Raw genomic sequence first — 20,812 nt, forward strand, 5'->3', positions numbered from 1 at the left:
TTCGTTCTAAACCTGTAAAATGAAAGATATGTCAAGTTGTTACAAACCTGTATGAATTTCTTTCTTGCTGAAAACAAAAGAAGATATTTGGAAGGGCCCCATTGACTTAGTAGTTTTGTTCCCCCTCCATACTATAGTCAATGGGGCCCATCAACTGTATGGTTACTCATATTCTTCAAAATATCTTCTTTTGTGTTCAGCAGAAGAAAGAAATTGATACAGGTTTGGAACAACTTGACAGATCTTTAATTTTTAGGTGAACTATCCCTTTAAGCGTTAAAAGAACAGTAATAAAAGTGGACTCTCTTTAAGTAAACTTCTGTGGCCTTTTATTTCATTAATATTATATTATCTGCAACTACAGTTTTTAATGTACTTTTAATATTTGAAGTACAGTACAAGTGCACATTCAATACAATTAAGCAAATTGAATCAACAATTATCAGTCAGCTACGAACCTAAATGCTGTAAGATCTACTTTTGTTCACGGCCTCATTATTACCCATAGTTTTGTGGGTTTCATTTTATTTTTTTATTTTTTTTGCATCAACGAGAGCAGCTGTGCTTACTGTCTTTTAAAGTAAATTAGTTTTAGCTCTAGCTCACTTTTTTTAAGCTATAGGTTAGAATTAACTTTTTTTAACATTAATGATAATAATAATAATAATAAATGTTTCTTGAGCAGCTAATCAGCATATTAGAATGATTTCTGAAGGATAATGTGACACTGAAGACTGGAGTAATGATGCTGAAAATTCAGCTTTACCATCACAGGAAGAAATGCAATTTGTAAATATTTTTCTATATAGAAAAAGTTATTTTATATTGTACAGAAATGAAGGTTTCAGAAAGCACAGCTGGTCTCAGATTAAGTCGCCTGCAGCTTTTTGCTTGGTCTCTGCTGCTACCTGCACCCCCGTCAGGTCATGTGATTGTCAACTTTCCCAGTATGCACTTGATGATTGTTGAGCAGCTATCTTGACCCTATCAGAGGTCGCGGTTTCTGCCTTCAGCATATGACATTGATGAAGTCTACCCTGAATGTGACGTGAGGCGAGTGGAGGCGATGCTTTTTTGTGTGTTAGTTCAGATGTCAGAGATCATGATGCTACTGAAGATACTCATTTCTTCTTTATGACTTAGTAATGCTGCGTTCACATTAGAGCTTGTATTTTAAATACAAATCTGTATGGTGGACTGTGACTAAGTATTACTTGTGGAAGTGAAGGTGTAACATTTAGTGGTGTCCCATATATAATATATTTTCAAGCATTTTCAAAACAATAATGTGCAGGTAAGACCTCTCCAATCTCATTTGCCAATGTGTGTGCAAGCGTGACCTGGAAATTATTTTAGCAAAGTCAGTATGCCATGGCACTTTGTGAGGATTATTTAACTTGAATTCAGTTTGTTTTGTAAAGTAATTAGCAAAAAAGTGACAAAAAGCCACATCTACTGCAATGTTTAGTTGTGCATATGCTGTCCAAAAGTTTATGGAGAGTAATAAGAAGTGAATACATTTATTCATCAAGGACACTTAAATTGATAAAACTCATTTATGATGTTACAAAAGATTTCTATTTCACATAAACAAAACTTTTGAACTTTATGTTTAACTTAATTGGGTGATATAAACTTGCAATTCTGACTTTTTTTCTCTTAATTGCAATGGTCAGAATATATATATATATATATATATATATATATTTTTCAGATCTCATGCACAACATGATTAAAGCTCTCAACATAATAAAAATAATTTAAGCAGCATCCAAAACTTCAATAAATGTATGCGTCCATTCACATGTGTGATTCAGGTCACATATGCATGCAGAAGACTATGGGCCCTATCATACACCAGGTACAATGCAGCGCCAGGTGCGATGCACAAGTTTTTTGGTAGTTTCATCCCGACGCAGTTATCATTTTCACGTCTTTCGCCACATTTGTTTAAATGCCAAATGCATTTGTTCCCATCTGTGCGCCCATGCTCGCGTGCTGAAAAACAAGGTGTGTTCGGGCACATAGTTGGCGCATTGCTATTTTGAGGCAACTGAAATAGACTGAGCCATTGACCGACAGAAACCTGGTCTAAAGTCAATGGCGCAGTATTTAAAGGGTGTAAAAAAATATTTAAAGGGCACAATAGTAATATAGAGGCGGGTGCACAGCGCGCGTACACTCTGCCTATTACACACACAGATCGTTAAAATAGGGCCCTATATCTAGCAATTATGACTTTATAACACGCAATTACAAGTTTATATTATAACTTCTTTTCTCAGAATTGTGAGATATAAACTCGCTATTCCAAGTTAAAGGGTTCTATCATACACCCGGCGCAACGCAGCGCCAGGCGTGACACAAGTGTTTATTGCTAGTTTTAGCGTATCATTTTCATGTCCTTATTACGAGTCCCGTGGTAGGTTGCCGCAGGGAGTTCAGTGCGTACTCGGCCCAACCCAGGAACTGGTTCCAAGAGTCCTTTGCGGGACAAAGGACTCTTGGAAGGACTCCAAGAGTCCTTCCTCCTACGGAGGAATCGTCCAATCTCCTGTATCTTCCTTTCCTTCTGCCCGTTCGACTGTGGATGGAAACCAGAGGAGAGGCTGACGGTCACACCTAGGAGCGAGAAGAAAGCCCTCCATACCTTGGAGATGAATTGTTGTCCTCTATATCTGACACAATGTCCTCGAGAATTCCATAAACTCTGAAGATATGGTTGAACATCAGCTCGGCAGTTTGCATGGCGGTGGGAAGTCCTTTCAGGGGAATTAGACGACATGACTTGGAGAATCTGTCGATGATTACTAGAATGCAGGTACAGTGATCAGAAATGGGTAAGTCAGTTATGAAATCGACTCCTAGGTGTGACCAGGGTCTGTTGGGAACAGGCAGAGGATGAAGCTTACCGGAGGGAAGATGACGTGGACTCTTCGAAATGGCACATTCCTTGCAACCTCTCATGTACCATCTGACGGCCGCTGCCATGTTTGGCCACCAGAAGCGTTCTTTTAGCGGCGAGAGGGTTTCATTGATCCCTGGGTGGCCAGTGCCCAGCGGTGTGTGGGAAGTGTGGATGAGAGGAGTGCGCCGTGTGCGAGTGATGTAGAGTAACCCTGGTGGACAACCCGAATGAGTGTTGGTGGAGACATTGGTGGTGGGTAGGGTTTCTTCAGACCAGGACATGGGGCTTACAAAAATGTTTTCAGGTAGGATATGCTCTGGTTCTTCTGTCCTCGCTTCCGGACTATGGAGATGGGATAAAGCGTCCGCTTTAAGATTCTTGGGACCAGGGAGGTAGGAAATGGTGAAGCGAAAACGGGTAAAGAACAACGCCCACCTAGCCTGTCGTGGGTTCAGTCGTTTCACGTCTCTGAGGTACTCTAGATTTTTGTGATCTGTCAGCACCACGAATGGATGTTGTGCCCCCTCCAACCAGTGTCTCCACTCCTCAAGAGCCAGCTTGATGGCTAACAGCTCCCTATTGCCGATGTCGTAGTTGACGTCCGCCGGGTTGAGTTTCCGAGAGAAGGCGGCGCATGGATGGAGTCTACCTGGGTTCCCCTGCTGTTGGGAAAGGACTGCTCCCACTTCTGTAGTTGAAGCGTCGACCTCAACAACGAACGGTTTCTCTGGATTGGGATGAACCAGGAGGGGAGCGGTGGTAAAAGCTTTCTTGAGGGATTCAAAGGCTTGGTTGGCGGCAGGTGTCCAGGACAGAGACTTGGACTTGTGTCGAAGGAGATGAATAAGTGGACTGGCAATGGTACTGTAGTTCAGGATGAAGCATTGGTGGAAATTGGAGAATCCGAGGAAACGTTGGAGTTCCTTGATGGTTGTGGGTATTCTGTTACGAGACAGAAGGCACAGACACAAGGATGCTGGTGATAGAGTGCTTATTGGAATGACTCAGTGAAAGTTCGGCAGTGCAGATGACAGATAGTGGGTGAGCGGAGATCCGGATGGATAAACTTGGATGACACAGATCGAATACTTGCAGGAGAGTAAGGAGAAAGCAACACTGGGATCGCAGAGGCTCAGGAGAACAACTGGACTTGGAGAATACTTCTAGTAGAGAGGAAGAAGCTTTGGGAAGTCCAGGAGGTAAGCAGAGCATAAAGCGTCTAGTTGCAAACGATACCGGACAAATACTGAGAGTGAGAGAGTGAGTGAGTGACTTAAATGCTGGAGGTGATTGCAGTACTGATGAAGTGCAGGTGCGTGATGTGCAGGTATGTAATCAGTACTCAGGAGAGGGAGTGCGTTGTGATTGTGAAAGGGTGGAGCCTGGAGTGGTTGTGACAGTCCTGCACCGTTGTTTAAATAGCAAATGCATTTGCGCCCAGGTGTGTGCTGGTCTGAAAACCAGGTGTGTTCAGGCACCATGTTGGCACGTTGCTATTTTGAGGAAACTGAAAAAGACTGCATAATTGACAAACAAGAACCTAGCTTAAAGTCAATGCCACAATTTTTTTTTTGTTATTTAAAGAGCGTGGTATATTAATGTGCGCCTATTGGCGGGTCCACAAAGCGCAAACACTCTGCTTATTAAACACACAGGGGCAGCAGCACACAAACATGCCAAATATTTAAAAAAAAAAGTAAAAAAATAAATAAAAAAAAATTACAAGATTATTTTTGTGTACATAAATATAGTGGAATCCGGCTTTTCCCGTAAATGGTCTGTTCGCTTGCTTTAACCTCACGCATGAGCAGATCCGTTTTCGCTTTGGAGACTTCAGGCTTTCCACTATCAAATTCCGCCATGTAAATAGCGAATCCGCGATGGTGCGAGCGCAACTGGCATTTAAAGGGAATGGAAGATGAGACTCTGATTGATTTATTGCACGTTACGCAGAAAACACATCCATTACTCATTAAGAGAATAAAGACAACCCTTTTAGGCCATGTGCCGGGTGCGCTGACCATTTTTTCCGTCGTTAAACTAGCAAACTGGCACCATGCACTTTAGACCATGCGCTAATTAGTTTCCTTAGAATCGGGACTTTATATCACGCAGTTCTGAGATAAAAAGTCTGAATTGTGAGATGTAAACTCGCAATTGTGAGAAAAAGTCAGAATTGTGAGATAAAAAGTCGCAAATACCTTTTTTATTTAATTTTTATGTGGCGGAAACAAGCTTTCATACTCAGTCAGATTGTTCAGCGAGTGAAAATATATCTATGCTAAATTTATACCAAAGACTACTTGCGAATAAATCTAAGAATTTACAAGCCAATGGCTCATGATGATAGGCATTATTTAGTCGACCAAAGTGAAGATTTAGTCGTATTATCAAATGATTTACTCGCATTGTAAATGCTTTTTTTTCTTACCTTTTAATTATTGATGGAAATTGAATTCAAGTTTTGTTCAAGCAAGCAAACCAAGTATGAAGACATCACAAAAGTGTGAATTCTGCATGATACATAGTACATGTTATTTATGTCAGAAAACATCTTACATACAAATCAGAAAGGCTTTTTATCTAAGTACTATAACAGATTCTAAGAATTTAATGAGAATAAATCAGTGGATTTGCTTTCACTGCTCAGTCGAAGAGAAGGAAGACCAGTGTATTTCCACTGAGAGTTGAGAAGTGCAGAGATTTATTTTTTCGTTATTATATTTCTTTTGTGCACCAGCACAGTGTTTGACTTATTAATAACAGTGATGGATCAATAACCGACCTGATCCAGAGTTAAGAATAGATTTCTTGCGCGGTGTTCAGAAACCAAAGACCTTCACAAAGCTCCGTGTACATTACGGGTACAGAGTGTGTTTTTCTAAGGGGAAATGGTTCTGATGTTTAAACTATTGATGCCCTTTCACGATCAATAAACGACCCACAGCAAACTGAGCTGCACCAGATGTTGTTCTGATGGAAAGAGATGTTTATACACTTGCAAAGCTCTTGCAGGCACTGCAGCCTGTCAAGATGAAAATTGTATAAAAGGTTATTCTATATATTTCTCAGTGTGTATGTTCACAAACAACAGCCTTCTTTTTCAATTTCAAAAAAGTTGTTATTAGTAGTACTATTTATATGGGATTATAATTTTTTTTTACCATTTTTAGCTTTCTAATAAATATCACATTGTATGCTGTGAATATTGTTGGCCATGTGATGAATTGTTTATGCTTTGGATAAAAGCATCTGCTAAATATATTTATAAACTTTTATATGTACATAGCAACTATTTTCTGTTACACTTAAATAGCTGCTCAAATGGAAATTTTCATCACGTAGAAACTGTGTTCTAAACCCATATGATTTTATGATATGAAACCCATATTATGATACACATATGATAAGAATTGTAAAAGGAGAAATGTTCAATAATGTTTTCCCAAGCAATTTTAAGGAGACCAATTTCTCCTTTTGCAATTAAAATGTAAAGTAGTCAACATTTTGGAGTAGTCATTGTATGGAGCAAAAAAAGAGCTGCATACAGATTCTTCAAAATGTCTTTTTTTTTTTATCAGTAAAAATGTATCATGTAGGCATTATTGTGTGAGCTGACTTTTTTCTTCATGATTTTTCAATTTGCCAGTAAAGCACTTTGAATTGCCATTTTGTAAAACAGTGCCTAGCATAAGTGAACACACCCATGCTAAAGTTGGCTAAAAAGAGGCATAAAAAAATCATCTTAATGTTAAATTAATGCCTTAATTTAAAACATGAGCAAAAATCCAACCTTTAAGGACACCAATTTTGAAATGAAAGGCGGGCACTAGCCAATAGGATTACAGCTTGTGCATTAGTATGAGTCAAAGGGCCCTATTTTAACGATCTAAGCACATGATCTGAAGCTCACGGCGTACGTGCACTTAGGGCGTATCCGAATCCACTTTTGCTAGTTTAACGACAGGAAAAATGGTCGGCGCACCTGGCGTATGGTCTAAAATGGTTGTCCCTATTCTCTTAATAAGTAATGGGTGTGTTTTGGGTGCAACGTGCAAAAAACTAATCCGAGTATCATCTCCCATTCCCTTTAAAAGCCAATTGCGCTCGAGCCATGGTGGATTCGCTGTTTACATGGCGGAATTTGCAAGCGGAAAAGCTGAACGCTTCTCTAGCAAGGAAACGGATCTGCTCGAGCTCAAGGTTAAAGCGAGCGAGCAGACCATATATACGGGACAAGCCGAATTCCACTATATCTTTATGTACAGCAGAGAGTATGCGTGTTGTGGACCCGCCTATAGGCGCCAGGCTTGTGCACAATTCAGAATTGAATTGACAATGACTCCTAAATTCCAATTCAATTCTTGATTTTGAATTGAATTTGAATTGATGTCAAAAACAGGATCTAGAATTACAATTCGAATTTGAATTAAAGGATGCAGAATTGCAATTCAAAACAAATTCTAAGAAATTCATATAGATATTTTAAGTGAAGTGTTTAACAATGAAGCTTTACAGTATGTCAGATATGATTGCATTACATATTTTATAAATGATATTAGTTTGAACTACTTGTACAGATTACATTAACAGGAAATATATATATATATATTAGAAAAAAATGTATGCAGGGTTGAGGGGTGAGTTAACTGTAGTGAAATTATGTTATTGAATTACAAAATGAATGTAATTGTATTTAGTTGTATTACTGAGGTAAAATGTGTCATTTAATTAGTTACTAATCAAATTAAAAGGAAATTGGGAGATGATTAGTTTTTTGCACGTTGCACCCAAAACACACCCATTACTTATTAAGAGAATAGGGACAACCATTTTAGACCATACGCCAGGTGCGCCGACCATTTTTCCTGTCGATAAACTAGCAAAAGTGGATTCGGATACACCCTAAGTGCACGTGCACCGAGAGCTTTAGATCATGTGCTTAGATCGTTAAAATAGGGCCCTTAGACTGGTACTAATGCACAAGCTGTAATCCTATTGGCTAGTGCCCGCCTTTCATTGTTTGCATTTCAACAAATCACCCTGGGCGAATGCGACAACGTGATTAATATTCATGAGCCCCAACAGCTTGCTTTTAGGTGTTAAAGGGGTGGTTTACTGCTTTTTTTCTTTGCATGATTGTGTTTATGGGGTGCAATATAACATGTCTTCGTTTTTTTTTTTTTTTAAGCCTTATTTTTCATAAATTTCACCTTTATTGTAAGCCGCTTTCTCCTCTGTCATTTGAACAACCGGTTGACTTCCTGATTCTATGAAACCACTCCCTCAGAAAGAGGGAATGAGCTCAGATTGGTTAGTTGGGCTGGTGTGTTGCAATTGGCTAAACTGCTTGGCGCACGTTGTCCGGAAACGTCACAGCCATTACCTTTACGGGCGAAAGTTGCATGTGCTCCGGTCAAATGTAAATAATGGTGTCAATACTCCCGTATCAGTTTGAGCCAGAATCAGACCCAGAAAGAGGCAATGAAGAGAGTCAAGCAGAACCTCCCCAAACACGGCTCTTACAAAACGTTTCTGAATGGTACATTTTTGTATTATTGTTATTCAATTCTACTATTATTATATAAGAATTTCGATACACTGTTACTTGAAAATGCTACTGCTGCTACTTTGCTTTTGAGATACAGTTTTCTCCTGATTAAATATTTAATATAACTGAATAAATGACAGAGTAATACCATTTTTTCAAGTTATTGTTTTATCAATATAATGAACAACCGTTTATCTATTCACAAAACTTAGTTTACTCGGTGTATCGTTTTCTTTAGGTGTAGCCCGCATGTGACAACTGTGTTAAAATGCCAACAGAACGTGAAAACCTCTATAACAGTAATAAGTATGGAGATAAACAATAAAACCTGCAAACAAACCATACTGTACACTGATAACAGCAGCTGAAGTTTGCTGTTGCGATTACATATAAGTTTTTGAACTTTATACACGTTTGTCTTATACACACAAAATAGCATCGAACTAACTGGCTACTATAAACAAACAGCGTTGGCATTGGTTTACGTTCTTGATCAAATCGAAAAATTATGTCATAAAGTATACATGGAAAATACATTTACAAAATTAGTACATAATTACAAATTCAGGTCCAAAATGTTTGTACGCGTTTGTCATAGACACGAAATAGCATAACTAAGTGGCTACTAAAGCCAGCGCTGGCATTTGTTTACGTCCTTTATAAAAACTAAAACATTACGTCTAAAATTATACATGCAAATACATTTAAAATGATTAAGTCTTACTTACAGGTTGTGGCCCTGTGTTTCATGCTTTAGTAACAGTTTCTTGTTGAATCCGGCATTGAATTTGTGGAGATTCTGGAAGCGGTCTTTCGTAAAATGCGCAGCACAGAGAGCTAAATTACGATTGTAATTTTCTGGAACATAAATTGTTGCCATTGTTGACGAACTACAGCGTCCGTAGGAAGCCCGAACACAGAAGACCTGACAGCTGGGTGAAAATAACACACTAACTTTCACCACAGCAACTATGCAGATACTGTTCATGCACCAACAGCAACATTGCACACTATTTAAAATGAAAAAAACTGAAATTGCAATCAACCACCCCTTTAAAATCGGCATGAAATGGAAGTTGTGATAGGCTTTTTTCCTCTATTGCATCGTGTGAAACGGCTTCACAAATGAGAAAAAATGTTGGGCGGGACTTGATTTCGTCCTCGGGAATTGATTGGATCGTAGGAAGTTGGGCATTGTTAGCTAAATTGAGTTTGTAGTCAAATGTGGAGGGTATTTAGTTCCACCCTCCGAACAGAACAGATGCCGTTTGAAGGAGGAGGGGGAATTAGCTTTTTTTTAAAAGATTATATGGTTTAAAAAAAGGTGCTCGGATAAATCATTAATTCATAAAATTCGCTCAATTTAGCAAATATATGCTTAAGTTAAACAAGAAAAATATCTGCCAATGGGGTCAGAAGAATAATCTTTTCACTTTTAATTGTTAAATTTATTTCTTGTTTTAAGCATAAACATCGCACAATTTAGATAATTTTTTTCAGAAAACAAGACTTAATATCTTAAGTAATTTTGCTTCTCAAGTAAATGTATCTTGATTTAATAATGTTTAGGTTTTTGTGCTTGAAGACAAGACAAAAAACACTAAGAAGGAAAGTTATTTTTGTGCAGTGTCTTGGAAAATCCAACTTAACCTACTGCTGTGGTTTGACACACAGTCGTTATTAAATGGACTTTAATGGAGAATCAGTGTTTAACAGCATGTGATGTTTTAAAGATGAATGTGACCTTACTTGATCCCAATGTGATGCTGTATGAGAGACACTTGTTTTATAGGCTGCTAAGATCAGTGTTGTCTGTCAGCCAGGATCAATTGCAAATGCATACAGACACACACTGCAGAAACTAAAGGAGTTTATTTCCTAAGGCCTTTAAAATGGGCATTATGGGTTGGTCTAGTGTCTTTATGCACAACATAAAAACTGCATAAAATAGAGAACATGTATTAAAAACACTAAATTAATTTCCTTGTAAAGGCAACTCACACACACACATTTTTTTTAAACAGTGCAATATGAGTCTGGCTGGTATCTATATGCATATAAAAAGCAGACTGGAATATTTGTTTTAAAATTAGAACTTGTATTACACAATATGAGTTTTCTTCCTTTAATAACCATCAGAGTGATCAGCCACACACACTCATGTGCCGTTATAATGCAGTCTGTAAGTCATTCGTATGTATGAGAAGAATCACCAGATTAGCACAAGCAGATATTGACACACACACACACACACACACACACACACACACACACACACACACACACACACACACACACACACACACACACACACACACACACACACACACACACACACACACACACACACACTCTTCAGGAGTTGTTGGAGTTTGCTGGGTTTCTTCTGCTCTGCTGCTGAGATGATTCAGTATGTCTGACCTTAGAAACACGTGTGCTCTAAGGGTGAACCTGTCAAGAAATGTCAAAATGAACTAAATAAGATCCTATATCCAGCTTATTTTAAGACCATTTAGATTTCTTGTATTGTCAAGTTATTTATCATGACACTTAAGCACATTCCCCCTTTATATTCTCAGTAAAAACATAGTTAATGTAATGTGATTTTTTTTTTATAGGTATAGTTTTTGTTTTCTCTGTGTTAACCTGCTTGATGTTTGACTGCTCATAGAAAAGACATTTAATTCAAACGATCTGTGTCATGTTAGATCAAGTGCTCAGTTTAACAGTTGTTTCTAATGTTCTGCTAACACATTTACCTCCCAGAATCATTTAAAAGGCTCATCTGCATCACAAATACATCTCTCACTCCTCTCAATCCGTATGTATTCTTCTCATTAGCATGGAGCTCACAAAAGTTGAGACGTTTAAGTTAATTGTGAGCCTGCAATCAGCACCAAATGTTTGCTAGGCCTATATGAATATTTATTGTTCTGTGCACAATGTGATTCATGATGATTCATAAATTGGAATTAGAGAGCGTTTGGCGTTTTGTGTCTTGGCCCGATTACGTTACCCCTGAGCTCAGACAGCCTGACCTGGGATCAGTGAGTAATCTGCTTGTGTTCCCGCCGGGGGTTTGTTGAAGATCTGGGGTCAGGTGGTAAGCTGCTCACATTGGCTGGTCCAACCTGTGTAAGCCATGAGCTGGAGCGGTTCAGTTCGGCCCGAGCTCATAGCCTGAGCCGGTTCAGCGCTGCGACGGATTACATAGATCAGCACTGGTGCACTGACAGGACATTTTTTGACTTTATACCCGGAGAGCAACAGTAGATTAGTGCGGTTATGATAAAAATGCGTTTACGGCTCAAACTTCTCCATGCCACCGAAACCTGTGACTCTGCGGGATTAGTTCAGCCAATTAACATTCTGTCTTCTTTTACTCAATGAAGCTGTGACTTTGTCATAAAAAGTGTGAAAATTTGGATTTAATCGTGTCTTTAGGATACATATAATGCTAGCAAATTAACCATTGTCCGTTTTCCCCCAGAAATCTTTAAGATGTTATTTCTGTTCGCAAGGTCATTGTTGTTAACTGTAGAGCTATTAAAACATTTGGTTACACTTTATTATAAGCTGTCCGAGTTACAGTGTAATTGTACATTTAAGTGCTGAGTAATATAAATGAACTACATGTACTTACTATAGGGTTATGAATAGGATTTGGTTTGGGATTAGTTGCTTGTAATTATGCACAGTTTATAGTAATTACAACAGTTATTAAGTGCAACATGTGTAACAAGGACACTGTAAAACAAATTGTTACCAAACATTTTTGTATGGCTGCAACTGATTATTTCAGTAATCAATTAATCCGTCGATTATTTCTCAGATTAATTGGAATAAAATAATAATTACAAAAATAATAATCAATTATTAAATTAAACATTTTCAATTTTTTAGTTCAAGTTAAATTACTAACTGGAAATAAAAGTAAATAAAAACTTAAACTGTCACGACTTAGAATACAAAGAGACTTGAAACAGGACATCTCACAAAATAGTCATTTAATTGGACACCCGAATACTCAGGAAGGTATCAGGTAACATAAACACAACTAACATTAACGATGATCGACATTGAACGGAACCAAACAATTAGCTAAGCTATGACAACAGGTGAGCGAAATTAATAATCAAACGAACTGAGAAATTAGGTCAGGACAGACAAACTAAGAACAAAGAAAACCCATGACAACAAACTGAAAGTCCATTAACATGACAGAAACCTAAATAGTAATATAAAAAATAATAATGATAATGATTGATTAATGAGAAATAATGACAACATTACAAAAAATTTAACTAAAATTAAAAAAATGGTAATTCAAAACATTACTAAAACTACAATAGTATATACATAATACTAAAATAATAATACATACTAAAATTCCTTCGTTGTCATTTCCATCACATAATGATAACTTTCAGGGGGAAAAAAGACCCAGAACTTTTTTGTCCCGAGCAACACAAAAGCTTGAAGAACATAATGAGATGTTTGCACCAGTATATTAATGACACCAATGTTTATAGTGTTGTCAAAAGTCGATAAAATACTGAAATAGTTAAAGGGGGTGGGTTTGAATAGGTATTGACTACTGAAATTTTGGTATAGAGTGGTGCAGGCATAACGACACTTTGTAGGCTAACCGGCAGTTAGCATCACGCTGGTTCCCTCAACAAAAAACAAATAGGATTATCCCATAGGCTTTTAGATTATCGCTAAAAACAAGCTCTTTGATCAACAAAAGTTTATGATACTTGCACGTTTTGTCCATCAAGATAATTATCACAGATGAACACAGCCTTTATACATTTTGAAGCCTAAATGCAGTCGCCAGACGTAAAAAGCTAAAGGTATGCTTTTAACAAACTATTCGTTCGACATCAACGTCACCACCACTAAGCTTCTGACCACTCCCTCAGTATTTATCTTAAAACATTTTCCCAGAGCATTTACGTTAGAATATTTTATAAGAGCACAATTATAACCATAACGATGCTGTAAAAGCGGACTGAGTTTATCTTTTATCTTTTATTTCGGCGTGATGAGGTTTAATCTCCCCGGCAGCCTCTGTAGTCCCATTTAGCCACTTGTTAGCAACCACCTTTTTCAAGACACATAACAGCTTCAAAAAATCACGAGTGGGGTAATAATGATGTGTTTATGTCATATAGGATAAAACGTGAAAGTGTCTTGAGCTTGTGTTCACCACAGACCTTATTTCATCCATTTAACCAAAACCCCATTCAAAAAACCCATTGACTTTGAGACGATGGAACCGGAAGTGCTAAAATGCTAACTGGCTCCCGCGTTTTGGCCTGCAAACTGATGTCATACCTGCACCACTCTATTGTGACAACACTAATTAGTTATTTCTGTTTTTTTTTTTTTTTTTTTTTGCCACATATTGCAACAAGGCATGTTTAATAATTTGAAAGATTTGAGAGCTGCAGCATAGCAGCATAGGGGAGAGAGATGATTCACGTTTGGAGAGAGAAAACAACAAGTGTTATGTTGTTTTGGTGACATATTCTATTATGTCATCTAGCACTATTATGTGTGAGTGTTGACTCCCTGGAGTGTGACACTGATGTCTTGATTACATAAAGGCACATATTCACACTCAATTCCCGTAAAAACCTCGATTCACCTTCTGCTCCGCCTGTAAGTTTACCTTCTCTGCATCAAAATATTCTCTTTCATAGTCCATTGATCAAAAGCCCTGAGAGCCGAAGGGTTCACTCGGTCCTTGTGCGGTATACTGCATTTTACCGGACCTCTCCTCCCATAAAGAGCTTTGTCTTATCTGTTCACTCGTGTACATTGAAAATGAAATGTCTTGAAAATTCCACAGATGTCGATTTTTAGCCTTGGCCGTGGAGCTTCTTTGAAGTGAGCGCAAATCAGCATCTCTTGAAAGTTTGAGGTAAAAGATGCGAGTGGTTCTCTGAACCTCAGCTTCTGTTTCATCTTTTCTATCCTTCCCCTTCACTAGATTTCAGTTATTCTAGCAAAACTGAAGTTTCCCAGCTGTCATTCGCTGCACATGTTTAGGCTTTACCTTATTAGCATTCCAGTTGCAGTTTTCGCCCATAGCATTTTAAATGTTTAATTGGCGGTAGTGTTGTTGAGCCGAGCGACGAGGTTTTGATGATGGAGGTTAAATATTATTAAAGGGCTGAATGATCAGCCACAGCTGTAGCACCGTCTTCTCATCCGAATTTGTAGCTTTTAGCGAAGAGCTCTTTCTCTGTAGAGCGTCCACTTCTTGCGAAACTCACTGGCAGCAGTTGCTGAAGTGTCGGATTGGTTAGTGATTTTCACAACTTGGTATCCGGGGTTGCAGAAAGCCAGAGGCAGATGCTAAATAACTCTGTGTGGGTGTGTGTGTTTTGTACCATCTGTCATGTTATTACCAGTGTTTTGGACATGGTACAGTGGGAATGAAGGTTCACATCTTTCGATCAATTAATTTTTTCAAATCATTCACAAATGCACTACATGATTCATCTATCGATTTCATATTAAATTTAGTTCCGAATTTATGAAAAAATTTAGGAACTACGGAAACCAGACATACACAAAATCACATACTTTTATAAACAAGTTAAGATTACATTTTATATGGTGATATTTCATCTTTATATTATACTATATGACATCATATACAGGAAAATAGTTATAAAATCTGCATAATAGCTCAAGCTGTGAGGTTCCTCTGCGTAAAAATGCAGATAAGCATATGTACAGCTGGTCTGTAATCTGTTGGGTCTGTAAAAGTTTGTGCGGAAAGCCCTTATATGGAGATGTTTGGGCATATTTATGCAAATTATTAACCTTGGCCATGTGGTTGCTCGTTTCGAATGCTCCAAATTCATTAACATTACAACAAGGTTAAGAACAAATGAATGAGTGTATGCATGTGTTGTGTATTAGGCGGACATTTTTCATGAGAAGTTCTTATAATCCATGCAATTATTAGTGAATGAAACCCATTGTAAGCAATACCAAATGGTTTTCCAAAAACCAAGGAAATCTATGACATAATACCTGGAGAAAGTTATCTGTTAACATTTTCATTTATCTCAATGACCGAACCAATCAAATTATATTAGTTGTGTCCCAATACGCTTATTTCACGCAGCGGTTATTTTGAAATCGAAAGCGAGGCTCCGGTGGGAAGAAAACCGAAAGTGTCGCCTTTTAATCACAGGAGATCGCAAATGCAATGGTGCATTTTTGTGTTTAATGTAGAAATGAGTTATTCTAAAACTGTACATACATGTCTTTCATACTTAATACTATATACAATGAAATTAATTTATAAATAAAATATTTTTTTATATATAATTCAGAAAGTAAAAAAAGAAGCAGGAATGAACTATATACACATCCTATATTGGATATTAACATCCAATAGTGTAAATCGCGGCAGTAGCTTCAGGTTGGTAGTCCAAGGCATTGTTGTTTATCTTTACTTCCGGGGTTCTTTCCACTGGAGCCTCACTTTCGATTTCAAAATGGCGGCTGCGTGAAATAAGCGTACACCGTCCTATACACTGTGCACTTATACTATGCACTGTGTGTTGTAAGGTTATTTTGTCATTCAACATTGAAGCCTGATAGCCCCTCCCCCTCTGATGTAATTAAAGCTGTGACAGTACATGAAAAGTCCAACACTCTACACTTAATTTTTTTCTGTTAATCGAGTGCATATTTAAAGTCCAGTGCATACTGCACCGACAGACGGCAACAGGCACTTTGTTGGGTTTTGTTGGAGCAGTAGGCCTATGTTCCCCTTGTCGGCATCTGTCGGCATAGGTCAGCTCTTGTTTTAACATTCTGAACATTTTGGGTCTTGGAATGTCTGAGAAGTAACGCACTGTAATCTTGTGACTGTCTGCATCCTCACTTTCACACCAAAAGTGTAATTCATAAGCCTCAGACTGATGGAAATGCACATTCACTCCTGTACAGTAGAGGGCGCAGCTCAAACAAAGCTTTTTAGCTGTGCTGCCATTCTGGATTGAAGAAGAATTGGACGCAAGAGAAAAAAGTACAACACTCTTACCTCAGCAATTAAAACAAAGCAAAGCAAACATAAAATAAATAAAAAAATAAAACAGAAATGGGAATGTTTATCTAAAGTCATTTAGCTTATTAGTTTGGTAGAATTGGACCATCGAAGGTCAGCAGCAAAGACATTATAAAGTGAGATTAAATGCATAAAGTATATTTGTGCAATTTAACATTTATTTGTTGTAGGTTTGTGTAATATTCTGAGTTCGCATTTTACTGTTTTCTTTTCATTTTGAGGAATATTGAATCTGTTTTTGTGCATGTGAGATGAGTAAATGCATGCTCACATTTAGTTTAAAACTACAATATCCATCATGTTCACACACCACACACACCACCTCTGGACTTACTCCTGATTTTGCTCAACATGTGGACAGGGGAGCATTCAGTCAATTCATGTGAAAACAAAGTAACTTGTGTTACTTATTTAAAAAAGTAACTCAGATATTTTATTGTAAATTTAAAAGTAATGTATTACTTCCCTAACTAATCTGATCACATAACTCATAACTCATGATACTTGTAATGCGTTACTCCCAACACTGGTCCTGACAGACCTCATATTGAATTGGCTAGCCGAATAATGCTGATTAGCCAGCAAAAGACCTTTCTAAATGTTAATTTTGTCAGTAGTTTTTAGGATGTTGACAGGTTTAACAATGTGCTAGCTGCATCTGAATGCTAATGTTGTTTTGCCACTGCAGGCAATGGTGGAAACGGTGAACAACCTTCTGCAACCGCAGGCGCGGGCGGCGTGGATGGGGCTCTCGACCGGCGAACAGCTCCGCGCCGCCACCATGCTCCTGGACACTGTAGAGCAGGGCGCTTTTGTGCTCGCAGACAACCTGCTCAAAACTGACGTTGTGCAGGAAAACACAGAAAACATCCGTAAGTCATTTACATTTATGCATTTGGCAGATGATTCTACTTATAGTGCATTCAGGGTTTGCATTTTATCGGTTCATGCATTCACTGGGAATCCAACATATGACCTTGCCATTGCTAATGTCATGCTTTGCTGTTTGAGCTACAGGAATGTAAGACAGGATTCACTATCTCTAGAATACCATAATCATACATACAAATGACTTATCTCTTTTATTATTCTGTTGGAGCGCAAGAATTGTGGTCTGTAAGTGGCGCTTTGCAAGAGAAGGGTACGAAGAAAGATCTGAAACTGGTTTTGTTTTTATTTTAACCTTCAGAACATGTTAATTGTCAACATCAGTAGGTCAAACTAAAGATTATAAGCGCTCTTTTACATCTATATTTCCCATAAATTACAGAAGAAAACCATATTTGCTTGATCATTTCGTCATTTCTCAAATCACAGAAAGATAAGTATTTGCTTGATAATTTTGTCATTTATATCTCATAAATTACAGAAATAAATGTGCTTGATCATTTTGTCATTTATGTTTCTCATACATTATAACGAAATACATTTCATTGATGATTTTGTCATTTATACGTCTCATAAACTACTGAAAAAAATATTGCTTAATCATTTTATCATTATTGTCAACCTTGAAACAGGTTTAAATGGTTGAGCTTTGAAATGGTCTCTTAAAGGGTGTTAAAAAAAAAGCAACATGACACCAAAGCGGCCCTTATCCATGGAACATGTCAGATCATCTGTTTTTGATTGTGATCGAGGTTGCCAGTACCAGAAATCATCACAGCCCAGCTATCAGCTGTGTCCATGGACCCCGTCAGCCCTGATACACCGATAAACCTGTTTTCCTAAGAGATAATCTCATACCACTCTCTAAATACACCATTAACAGATGGATTTGACTACTTTACGTTTGTAAATCATTTAATTTTCTTTACTGGGAGGCATAATTAGGCATTTTTAAATGAAAGGTTGAGTGAGCATATGCCACGAGCGATAATTTAGTGTCGTTTATGATGCGTTTCTCAGCCCGGGGAGGAAGCGGACGAGACGTTTTGAGGACGCCCACGTTTTCCTGTGCCGCTTGCATCTGTTTGCGAATATCACAATGTGAATGTCAGCATTCCCCAGATCATGTTGTTGTGTGCGTGTGTATATTCCTCCGGGATAAAAGCGGATGTATCTCCCGTTCCTAAAGATGGGGATTTAAGACAATCTGGCTGCCATGGAAACTCCAGAATTAAGGTCTGCCGCCTCTCTGTGGAAATGGTCGCATTTTGGGAATTAATAAAACAGAATTTATCGTGTCTGGCATGTGATTTATCCTGATATTAAGGGATCTGGAGCTTGGCTCTGTGGGGCGAGAGAGTCTCTTCCGACAAACTTTTTACGAGGGTTATTTTATATCCTTCGTGCTGCACGGAGATTAATCTGTGGGCTGACACCTTTAGCAGACCTTCAGGCCCTGTTTGATAGGGTTAGTTTGCAGCGTTATAAGGTTTGTTTGGCCCATGGGGCCGCTGAGTCCGTCACTGGCTCTGCAGGGCTGAATAGCAGCCTTAGTTAAAGGAATTGATGCCCCGAAATTGAAAATTCAGTCTTTTACTCACTCACATGTCACTTTATTTGGTGGAACACACAAGGAGATACTGTTTTCCATACATTGAAAAAACAAAATTGGTGTAGAATCAGTTTTCACTCAGAAAATGCTATTTTCACAAGTAATTACAAAGAAACAGCAACTAACTAGGGCTGTAACAATATATAATGTCACAATATATCACAATACTAAAATGCAACAATATGTATTGTTGATAGTGACAATATGTATCGTGGATAGTTCACCCAAAATAAAAATACTGTGTGAGAAGTTTTCAGTTTTGGTGTCAGTACTACATTAAACTACTATAATGTTGAATATAATGTATAATAATGCAATCGGGGAATATTTGTGTAAAAAGTGGCCTACATTATTTTAAATATATCTAGTCAGTGACAGAGGGCAAGCATATTCGTCAAAAATAATTCTGTATTTCCAGCTTCAGAATCATGAATGTTTTTATTCTGGTGTCACTATTGTGCTATGCATTGGGTTATCAGCACCAAGTCAAAGGCTATTCTTTTCAACCCCCAATGTAATACCAAATTTTGCATTTTAATCAACAGTGCATTTTTTGTTAACCTTTTATCATATGTCTTGGAGTATCGCAATACTATCGTATTCAATACTCTGTTCAGTATTGTCATTTGTATCGAATCATGACATGAGGGTATCGTTACACCCCTACAAGTAACAAATTGAATTTGAAAGTAGAAAGACTGAAATAGTATTCTCTTGTAAAACGTATTCCAGTAATCTTTTTTTTATTTTGATCTTTACACAAGTGTGCAGTCAAGCTCCAAAAAGCAGTCGTATATTTTCCCAATGTGTCGTCCATACAAGTTTTGCACTCTTTTCCAAGCTTTCTGAAGACATTCAGTAGTATGTTGTGTGAGGAATATACTGAAATTCAAGATTTATTCATCCAAAATGTGCAAAAACCAATAATGTTTGACATTAAAACTGGCACAATGTGTCTAAAGGTGTTATGTTTCCAACCCTCTAATTAACTTCAAAAAACCTACCTATATATACAATTGCCTGCAGTTGCAAAGAACACAAGTGTGAGTAAAATAACTTGCATCACTTTTCACACAAATTATGATTAGCCTAAATGTGAAGATATCGATAAATAAAGGTTTATTTTTTGTGTTGTTCCTTGTTCAATACTCTGTTATGACCTCAAAACACTTTACCATAGTGCATGATTTGTAAACTAATGCATCTCACAAATAACATGATAGTGAGAACGATGACAGCATTTTCATTTCCGAGCGAACTATCCCTTTAAGGCGACACAGAGCGCCAGCGTTGTGCCATGTGGAGAATCAGGAGAAGATTAGCGGCGTTGCCATCTGATGTTAGTGTTGATGACACAGTTGTTCAGGGAAATAAAAGCCTGTTTGTGTGTGAGAATGGATGCTCATCTTTTGCCAACTTACCCTGAAGTGGTTGTTATCCTCCTCTTTCGGTTTAATATAATGCGCTTTAAAAAACAGTGCACCATTCTATTTAGATTTTCCTTTTTGATGGAGAGTGTGTTTGTTTGTTTGTTGGAGTGTCTGTCCTCATGCTCATAATCTGGCGAGCAGATTTTGTGTGATTAATGTTATTTAAACCGGCTTTTGATTTCTCTTGAGGCACAACAGCGTCTCAGCCCGCTGTTTGCTGGCTTAAGCTTTTCACAGTGATGGTGGAGGAATGAACAAGTGTTTCCGGCCTGCAATAGTCATCTCTTTCTGCCCACAGCTCTTTATCACTCTCTTTTGTCCTGTT

At 37.8% G+C, this 20,812-nt stretch overlaps 1 protein-coding gene across 24 annotated transcripts in view; it reads left to right on the forward strand.

Moving 5' to 3' along the window:
- LOC143710812 (adhesion G protein-coupled receptor L3) overlaps positions 1–20,812 on the forward strand; it is a 347,776-nt gene that overhangs the window by 261,579 nt on the left and 65,385 nt on the right. For all 24 annotated transcript variants that reach the window (XM_077202032.1, XM_077202015.1, XM_077202025.1 and 21 more), the window contains one exon: positions 17,246–17,429. In XM_077202032.1, coding sequence (XP_077058147.1) covers positions 17,246–17,429 — 184 coding nt within the window. The remainder of the gene's footprint in view (positions 1–17,245; positions 17,430–20,812) is intronic.

Source organism: Siphateles boraxobius, unplaced genomic scaffold (assembly GCF_051911475.1).
Source record: "Siphateles boraxobius isolate OS27281-9 unplaced genomic scaffold, OSU_SipBor_1 48, whole genome shotgun sequence".
Lineage (NCBI taxonomy): Eukaryota > Metazoa > Chordata > Actinopteri > Cypriniformes > Leuciscidae > Siphateles > Siphateles boraxobius.